The sequence below is a fragment of the Astatotilapia calliptera genome, chromosome 3 (genome assembly GCF_900246225.1).
Source record: "Astatotilapia calliptera chromosome 3, fAstCal1.2, whole genome shotgun sequence".
In the NCBI taxonomy this organism is placed as follows: Eukaryota; Metazoa; Chordata; class Actinopteri; order Cichliformes; family Cichlidae; genus Astatotilapia; species Astatotilapia calliptera.
The window spans coordinates 45,093,680-45,103,630 of record NC_039304.1 but is presented as its reverse complement, the minus strand read 5'-3'; the positions used below and the strand labels follow the sequence as shown (position 1 = coordinate 45,103,630).

Genomic DNA, 9,951 nt, shown 5'->3' with positions numbered 1-9,951 from the left:
ACACACCGAAACGTAACATTTCCCCCTACCCAAAAATCAAACATGTAACCCCAAGTGAAAAGTTTGATTCAGACAAACGAAGGCTGAAACGAAGGCAGACGAAGCTGATGGAGGCTGGAGCGGTCCCACTGACCCTCCAGCAGACGACGAAGGCTGGAGCGGTCCCTCGGACCCTCCAGCGAAGGCGGATGAAGGCTGGAGCGGTCCCACAGACCCTCCAGCGACGACAAAGGCTGGGGCGGTCCCACGGACCCTCCCCCCAGCGAAGGCGGATGGAGACTGGAGCGGTCCCACGGACCCTCCAGCAGACGACGAAGGCTGGTGCGGTCCCTCGGACCCTCCAGCGAAGGCGGATGAGCAGCCCACCAGCTGCACACATGGACACGCAGCCCACCAGCTGCACACACGGACACGCAGCCCACCAGCCGCACACACGGACGCAGCCCACCAGCTGCACACACGGACACGCAGCCCACCAGCTGCAGAAGGCCGGAGCGGTCCCTCGGATCCTCCAGCGAAGGCGGATGAAGGCTGGGGCGGTCCCTCGGATCCTCCAGCAAAGACAGACGGAGACTGAAGCGGTCCTCGGACCCTCCAGCGAAGACAGAAGGCCGAAGCTGTCCCTCCTTCGGACCCTCCAGCGATCCCGGACGAGCCCCCATATGTTACACCCCGGCCTAGGCAACCAGGGTGCAACATAGAAAAACAAAGATAAGGAAAATAAAACCACGAAGGCTCTCCACCAAAATCCCAAAACGAAAATATCCCATGACGAAAGTATTAACAAACCCATTCACAACTATTTACAACAGACTATTTATTTACAACAAAACACCAAACTATTTACAACACGGGGGAGATCGCGACCATGACACACTGAAACACAGGGTTTAAATACATAGAGGGAGCAATCAGGAAATGGACCACAGGAGGGAAACACAGCTGGGGCAACTCAGAACTGACGAGACAGGGAAACGTAAACTGAAAAGACTAAGATAACACAGACTTTCAAAGTAAAACAGGAAACACATAACAGTCACGGCAAAAACAAAACACTGACACACCGAAACGTAACAAGTGGGGCAAAAAAGTATTTAGTCAGCCACCGATTGTGCAAGTTCCCCCACTTAAGTTGAGGCCTGGAGACTGGCTAAGCCACTCCAGGACTTTCAAATGCTTCTTACGGAGCCACTCCTTTGTTGCCCGGGCGGTGTGTTTTGGATCATTGTCATGTTGGAAGACCCAGCCTCGTTTCATCTTCAAAGTTCTCACTGATGGAAGGAGGTTTTGGCTCAAAATCTCACGATACATGGCCCCATTCATTCTGTCCTTAACACGGATCAGTCGTCCTGTCCCCTTGGCAGAAAAACAGCCCCATAGCATGATGTTTCCACCCCCATGCTTCACAGTAGGTATGGTGTTCTTGGGATGCAACTCAGTATTCTTCTTCCTCCAAACACGACGAGTTGAGTTTATACCAAAAAGTTCTACTTTGGTTTCATCTGACCACATGACATTCTCCCAATCCTCTGCTGTATCATCCATGTGCTCTCTGGCAAACTTCAGACGGGCCTGGACATGCACTGGCTTCAGCAGCGGAACACGTCTGGCACTGCGGGATTTGATTCCCTGCCGTTGTAGTGTGTTACTGATGGTGACCTTTGTTACTTTGGTCCCAGCTCTCTGAAGGTCATTCACCAGGTCCCCCCGTGTGGTTCTGGGATCTTTGCTCACCGTTCTCATGATCATTTTGACCCCACGGGATGAGATCTTGCGTGGAGCCCCAGATCGAGGGAGATTATCAGTGGTCTTGTATGTCTTCCATTTTCTGATGATTGCTCCCACAGTTGATTTTTTCACACCAAGCTGCTTGCCTATTGAAGATTCACTCTTCCCAGTCTGGTGCAGGTCTACAATACTTTTCCTGGTGTCCTTCGAAAGCTCTTTGGTCTTGGCCATGGCGGAGTTTGGAGTCTGACTGTTTGAGGCTGTGGACAGGTGTCTTTTATACAGATGATGAGTTCAAACAGGTGCCATTCATACAGGTAACGAGTGGGGGACAGAAAAGCTTCTTACAGAAGACGTTACAGGTCTGTGAGAGCCAGAGATTTTCCTTGTTTGAGGTGACCAAATACTTATTTTCCACCCTAATTTACGAATAAATTCTTTACAAATCCTACCATGTGAATTCATGGATTTTTTTTTCACATTCTGTCTCTCACAGTTGAAGTGTACCTCTGGTGCAAATTACTGACCTCTGTCATCATTTTAAGTGGGGGAACTTGCACAATCAGTGGCTGACTAAATACTTTTTTGCCCCACTATATATATATATATATATATATATATATATATATATATATATATATATATATATATATATATATATATATATATTAGGGCTGGGCCATATTATACCATTCACGGTAATACCGGTATAATGTTAGGCAACGATAGGAAAATGAAATATCGCGATAGAATGGGTGTAAAACGCGCATGTGCAGTGCCTTTGTTTTCATACGCACATGGCCGAGTGTTGAGTGAAACAGATGAACCAGAATTGGTTTGTAAAAATGGTGCAACTTCAGTGATGTGGAACTGGTTTGGTGTTTGTCCGTCAGATACACAACAAAGCACATTTTTTTGCAGAACATGCAAGCGGCCGTCGTTATTGTCATATTTGTCGGACTAAGATGCTCTTAAATCTGGGAGTAATCTGGGTCCTAAACTCCGTATGCTTCAGGTCAAACAACACTGCAGCATCACTTAGAGTTAAAAACTGTCTAAATTCTTTCATCTTTAATAAAACGATCAGCATTGCTGCTTTACCAGGTGTAACTATAAAGTTTAACTTCCAGGCATCCATGAAAACAAAAGTTATTACATTTAACGGAGTTAGAAGTTAGCAGGAAGCTAGCGGAAGTTAGCTCGCTCGTTTCGCTAGTTACCTAAGCATGATATAGCACGTTCTGACGGAGAGATTTCTGAAAAAAATCAAACGTACAGCTCTGCTATCACTTCCAACATAAATGAAGACAGGAAACTAAACAGCAGTGACGTTTGTAGGGTTACTGAAGTTGGGCTAGCTGGTATATAATGATGTGCTACGTGATCGCTAGCGACACAGCTATGTTAGCATAACATAAACAGTGAAGCTGGAGGACGAACACTAACACTTTTCCACTTATAAAAGTTAACGTGAAGGTTCTTCATGGTTAGAGACAAATGCAATCGCATGGCAGGATACTGTAAACGTACCAAACTTCAGTCAGGAGAACAACTGAGATAATCCATCCACAATACGAGGTTAGTCATTAATATACTGCAACAACATGGGAATAGAGCAGCTGCCAGAGAATTCAACATTAATGAATCAATGGTACAGAAGTGGAGGAAGCAAGAAGAATGAGTTTAATAAAGTTTGATTTATCTGACTGCTTTGTTTCGCTTAATGTGCCTTATAATCCCGTGCACCTTATGGTCCGAAAAATGCGTACTGCACACTGCAGTTTAATGTTGCAAAGCACCTCTTTTTAACTTCAGTGGATATTATACATGGTTATGCTCAGGATATGTCAGCCCATTTCTACTGGAAATGGCTTTTGGTTAAACTTTCATCAAGGAATTTGCATTTGCACTGTTACATTTTTATAAAGCTTTAATGTACATAAAAACCAGCTTCTTGTTTAAGTGAAAATAAATGGAAGGTTGTCTTTTTGCGCTAGTAATATTGTGGAGTTGTATTTTGTCTCGCATCAATTATATCGTCGGTTATATCGTTATCGCAAATTTTCAAATATATATCGTGATAAATATTTTTGGCCATATCGCCCTGCTCTAATATATATATATATATATATATATATATATATATATATATATATATATATATATATATATATATATAATATTTGTGTACATGACAGCATTGCTGTCCAGCATTGTGTTTATCAAAACTCTTTTTACAAGTCCTGCTGTGTGTGTGTCCCCCAGGTGATTAACAGGAGGAGAAGAGTCTGGTGGTGCAACGGAGGAACAATTTCATCCATTTGGACTCAGCTCAGTCACTACGGAGGAAACAATCAATGACTTCAACACAAAAGGTGAGAAAAATATCACAGTTACAATTAGGGATGCACCGATACTGGTATCGGGGCCGATACTGTAAAATGTGTGTGTACTCATACTCGTAAAAGTTAAGCGATACCATGAACCGATAATAATGTAGCCCGGATGGGAATTTGGGAGTAGATACTCATAATTCCCATGGACTTAAATGCCACGGTAACATAAGGTGTTCACAGTTGATGTTATGTGATGTAACTGTACCCAGAATGTAATTTGCCCTGTAATATGTCACAAGGTAAATACAGGTAATTAGAGCAATCAAACTGTTATGTTAATCATAAAGTATTATTTTATGGTATGTAACTCTGAATGGAGTTTAAATATTGTTCAGAGTTCTAATTTTCTGGAGGCCCATGAAGGTATCATAAAACGGGACCTGTGTATCTGTTGCAATGGAGGAGGAGAAGAGAACGGCATAGAGAGATGCACGAGGTTAGCTGAACCAAAGTGAGAGACTCGGCTAGTTTTACTGAGGTTAACTAGCACAAAAGAGTGTGTGACTAGAAAGCTAACCGTGTGAGAGCTTCACAACAGAGTGTGGGTGAAGTGACTTTTTGTTTCAACGGTCGCACCACCGTGGAGTGGATTTAGTGTGGGACTGGTGAACGGTGACCTACCGAGCAACGGAACTGTAAGTCAGACTTTTGTGCTCTTACTGGGGAGAAGAGGATTTTTCTCCATCGTCTGGCGTGAGCAGCAAACAGGTGAGTGTGTGTGGGGCCCATGTGTGAATATTGTGTGTTTAGTGGATTTATATAACGTGTTTTGGAGTGTATATTAGTGAGTCACTTACCAAAAGGTGATAACATGAGTTGGGTTGTGTAATATAATTTGAAAGGGAATTATTTCATTTATACAGTACAGTGTATTTCATTTGGTTAAGGAATTGGAATATTATTTGAGTTTAAAAAAGGGATGTGTTGTGATGTGTTCAGTAAACGTTTCGTTTGTGTTAAAGAGTTGCCTGGGGTCGTTTCTTTACTACTGGTTAAGTTTAACTTGTGTGTGGTAGAAGTATCGGTTTTTGTACTCAATATCTGCAAGTACTCAGATCCAAGTATCGGTATCGTATCGGTTTGGAAAAATGGGTGTCGTTGCATCCCTAGTTACAATATTACTGAAAGCTGGTGTGTTTTTAAAAACATGATAACAGCAGCTTTATCTTTTGCATCCTGGGCTCATGTCACGATCTGGTACAGGGATTCAACGCAGAGCGGTAAGGTATCTCCAAGGTGTGGTTTATTTACAGTGCAGTGCAATAAATGTACAGTGAAGGGATCCAAAAACTCCGGGGGGAATCACAGGGTAACTCGCTCACGTCTTCTCCGCTCACACTCACACACTTTCCCGTAGCAGGGAGGTCGCAGGTCCGGGGGGGGGGAGATCTGAAGCAGACGAGAAGGCAGGTCACCAACAAATCACAAGTCACGGATATGAAGCACAAGAGCTGTGAGAACACTAACGTTAGGGGTACAATCATCCAGCGACGAGAGGATCTGTGTTTCAGCCTAAAATAGTGCTCCCGGTGATGATGGGTGAGTGTTGTCAGGTGTGTGTGTGGGCCAAGGGCAGGAGCCCACAGTGAGCTCCGCCCAGGCAGAGAGGGAGAAAACAGCAACAGCAATTGTAGCCTTGTGGGGCCGACCGGGCAGGCACGGAGACCATGACAGCTCATCCATATATACAGAATCTACATTCGAATCAGAAACCACAGAAGTTACAAGAAAATACAAAGATCTTTTTTTATAAGCACACATTGAAACAACAATATCATCAGTTGAACTTGAAATTTCTTATGCGTAAAAGATTTTCTCTGCTGATCAATATTTCTTCAATAATGTCATTTTCATTACAACTCTCATTGTAGCACATCATTGTAATGTGATACTGCCACCAGAAGGTGGTGGAAACACACCTACAATGTGTTTGTTGACATGTTTGATTCCACCAATGGAGGGAGTTTCAGTTTGTTCCACGACTGCATTTCACTCACTGCCTCTGTTTGTATCTCTGTCACTGCAGGACCAACATGGAGCGAGAAGTCAGCGCTCTCAGGAGGCCGACAAACCTCACAGAAGAAAAGGAGAGAAAACCTACAGCTGTGATGAGTGTGGAAAGTCTTTTACCCAGGCTGGAGACTTAAAAAGACACCAACTCATCCACAGTGGAGTTAAACCTTACAGCTGTGACTTGTGTGGAAAGTCTTTTACCCTGGCTGGAAGCTTAAAAACTCACCAACTCTTCCACAGTGGAGTTAAAGCGTACAGCTGTGACTTGTGTGGAAAGTCTTTTACCGAGGCTGGAAGCTTGAAAAAACACCAACTCATCCACAGTGGAGTTAAACCTTACAGCTGTGACTTGTGTGGAAAGTCTTTTACCGAGGCTGGACACTTGAAAAAACACCAATTCATCCACAGTGGAGTTAAACCTTACAGCTGTGACTTCTGTGGAAAGTCTTTTACCTGGGCTGGAAACTTGAAAAAACACCAACTTATCCACAGTGGAGTTAAACCTTACAGCTGTGACTTGTGTGGAAAGTCTTTTACCCTGGCTGGAAGCTTGAAAAGACACCAACTCATCCACAGTGGAGTTAAACCTTACAGCTGTAACTTCTGTGGAAAGTCTTTTACCTGGGCTGGAGACTTGAAAAAACACCAACTCATCCACAGTGGAGTTAAACCTTACAGCTGTGACTTGTGTGGAAAGTCTTTTACCGAGGCTGGAAGCTTGAAAAGACACCAACTCATCCACAGTGGAGTTAAACTTTACAGCTGTGACTTGTGTGGAAAGTCTTTTACCCAGGCTGGAAACTTAAAAACACACCAACTCATCCACAGTGGAGTTAAACCTTACAGCTGTGACTTGTGTGGAAAGTCTTTTACCCGGGCTGGAAGGTTAAAAACCCACCAACTCTTCCACAGTGGAGTTAAACCTTACAGCTGTGACTTGTGTGGAAAGTCTTTTACCCGGGCTGGACGCTTGAAAAAACACCAACTCATCCACAGTGGAGTTAAACCTTACAGCTGTGACTTGTGTGGAAAGTCTTTTACCGAGGCTGGAAGCTTGAAAAAACACCAACTCATCCACAGTGGAGTTAAACCTTACAGCTGTGAGTTGTGTGGAAAGTCTTTTACCCGGGCTGGAGACTTGAAAAAACACCAACTCATCCACAGTGGAGTTAAACCTTACAGCTGTGACTTGTGTGGAAAGTCTTTTACCCTGGCTGGAAACTTGAAAAGACACCAACTCATCCACAGTGGATTTAAACCTTACATCTGTGACTTGTGTGGAAAGTCTTTTACCGAGGCTGGACACTTAAAAACACACCAACTCATCCACAGTGGATTTAAACCTTACAGCTGTGACTTGTGTGGAAAGTCTTTTACCGGGGGTGGAAACTTAAAAACACACCAACTCATCCACAGTGGATTTAAACCTTACAGCTGTGAGTTGTGTGGAAAGTCTTTTACCCAGGTTGGAAACTTAAAAAGACACCAACTCATCCACAGTGGCGTTAAAGCGTACAGCTGTGAGTTGTGTGGAAAGTCTTTTACCGAGGCTGGAACCTTAAAAAGACACCAACTCATCCACAGTTGATTTAAAGCACACAACTGTGAGTTGTGTGGTAAGGCTTTTGCTCTAAATAGCGACTTACACAGGCATCTAGTTACCCACTCTGGAATTAAGGCGTACAGCTGCGACTTTTTTAGAAAAAGTTTCAGTGACAAACAGTACCAAAATATTCACCTACGGATTCACACTGGAATTGATGTTTCCTGCTGTGATCAGTGTGGGAAACTGTCTACAACCGATGCACAGCTACAACAACTCTCTGAGGAGAGACCTTATAAATGTGACCTGTGTGAGAAGACTTTTAAAGCTCCAAATCAGCTGAAAAAACACCAACAGATCCACACCAGAAAGTAACTCTAGAAGTGCAGTTACTGTGAGGATGTATTGATTTTTTATCTTGTAATTTTAACCTGATTGTTTGGAAAAAGTCTGATCAGTAAACTTATGGAGTTATACTGAATGAACTGTTTTGAACAATGAAGACTCATTTTCATTCAGTAAGCTGAGTGTTGTAATGTAAACAGTAAAATGTAATTGGACGTTGGCAGAGATGCTTTTTATTTCAGGCGACGTTCAGGATAAAAACGTTGAAGGAATTCCCTGATTTACAATGTCTTTGTTTAGAAGTGGAGCAAAGAACATGGATCCATTTCTCAACCCTGTCGTCACTGTGGTGGTGGGAAAGCGTTTCTCTTTGACCTTTGTGGAATCACGAATCCAATCACGAACGGGACCTAAAAGCACATCAACGTAGACACACTGGAGACAAAATGAACTACTGCAAAGAATGTGGGAGAGGCTTCCACACACCAAGTACATTAAAAATACATGACCTCTTCCACAGTGTGGTCAAAAAGCACATCTGTGACCAGTGTGGGTCATCCTTCACCACTGCAGGAGAGACACCATACAAGTGCAGACACTGTGACAAAAGCTTCTCACAATCAGGTCATTGTAACAAACATGAACGAACACACATGGAAGTGAACTTCAGCTGTGACCAGTGTGACAAGAGTTTCAGGAATCTCAGTTCATACTCCGAACACAAACGATCCCACACTGTAAATAAACTGTTTCACTGTTACCAATGTGCAAAAACCTTCACTTCATTATCTGCTCTGTGCAAACATCAGCCTGATCATGCAGGACTGAAATCACTGGATCACAATGAATCTGAAGAGAGAGAAAGATCCTCTTCTGGTTTCAGGGTCAGACTTAAAAACTTTGAGATCAGGCTCCACAGAGTTCAGATGGAATCTCCTGTAAAGAGTGTCAGCTGATGTCACACTTGGATCTGATGAGGTAGCTCTGATTTCTGGACCTGCAGTGAATAATCCTGAATTATACATTTAGGAAGCTGCATGTATAGATATGTGTGGCAGGATGAATGTTATCCCTCGGTCCAACCCACTTTCAGCCTGGCACATTAGGGGGCGCTGGTATAAATAGTGGCCATTTGAGTGTCCCTGCGTCGCTTGCCTGTGATCTCCTTTTTGGTCACCTGACTTCCCTTTGGTGTGGTAGAGATCATTTGCGGGTTATTCTTCTGAAGCCTCCATCGCTGCTGGTCGTAGCTATAGAAGCCTCCTCTGAGCTATTCTGCTTACGTTCTTTGACACGGCTTACTTGGTACGTAATCAACTTTTGTTACGCTCTGTGCCTTCTATTGTTCTTTTATAGTAATTATTTATTATGCTTCGCAGGAAGTGTGGGCCTTAGTTTTGCGCCAAGCTACGCGAACTGAAGTGCTGCTGCTTTGCCTTGCTGTACTTTTACCGTCTGTTCCCGTTGCGAGATTTCTTTCCCTGCTGCTGTCAGCTTTTACAGTGGATGTCGGCGTGGACAACGGCCATATGCATGCCGGTTATCGGAGTCAGCTGCCGTGCATATTGATTGACTGTTAACTTTTCGTCGTGTGGACGGCAAATTGGAGCAGTACGGCGATTCCGTTTGCTCCAGATTTTAGAGTTTTATCCAGATTGTATGTTGTTTTATTGTTTTTGATTTGTAGTTTGGATTTTTGTTACACCACTGGTGGGAGGCCCTTTTTCTAGCTGTAGATCACCAGTGTGGTCCTGCAGTTGGGTTATCCCCCGGCGCTACACATTAGTTTGTTGTAATATATTAAAATTTTCTTTGTTTCTTTTATTCAGATGCGGAGTGCCGACGTGGAGGAGACTAGGGTGCCTTGGTGGTGGGATCCCTTGAGTGCACACACCTGCCTTGTTTAGTTTATTAGTGTGAGTGTGT

The 9,951-nt window shown here is 43.6% G+C and overlaps 2 protein-coding genes across 2 annotated transcripts in view; both read left to right on the top strand.

Moving 5' to 3' along the window:
• The window catches only part of LOC113010479 (zinc finger protein 271-like), a 21,884-nt gene extending 13,388 nt beyond the window's left edge, over positions 1–8,496 (top strand). Inside the window, exons 2-4 of the mRNA XM_026149556.1 lie at positions 3,994–4,103; positions 6,151–7,361; positions 7,866–8,496. Coding sequence (XP_026005341.1) covers positions 4,086–4,103; positions 6,151–7,361; positions 7,866–8,055 — 1,419 coding nt within the window. The 5' untranslated portion in view covers positions 3,994–4,085 and the 3' untranslated portion in view covers positions 8,056–8,496. The remainder of the gene's footprint in view (positions 1–3,993; positions 4,104–6,150; positions 7,362–7,865) is intronic.
• Positions 1–9,951, top strand: part of LOC113015028 (neural cell adhesion molecule 2-like) — a 339,210-nt gene that overhangs the window by 138,804 nt on the left and 190,455 nt on the right. The window lies entirely within an intron of this gene.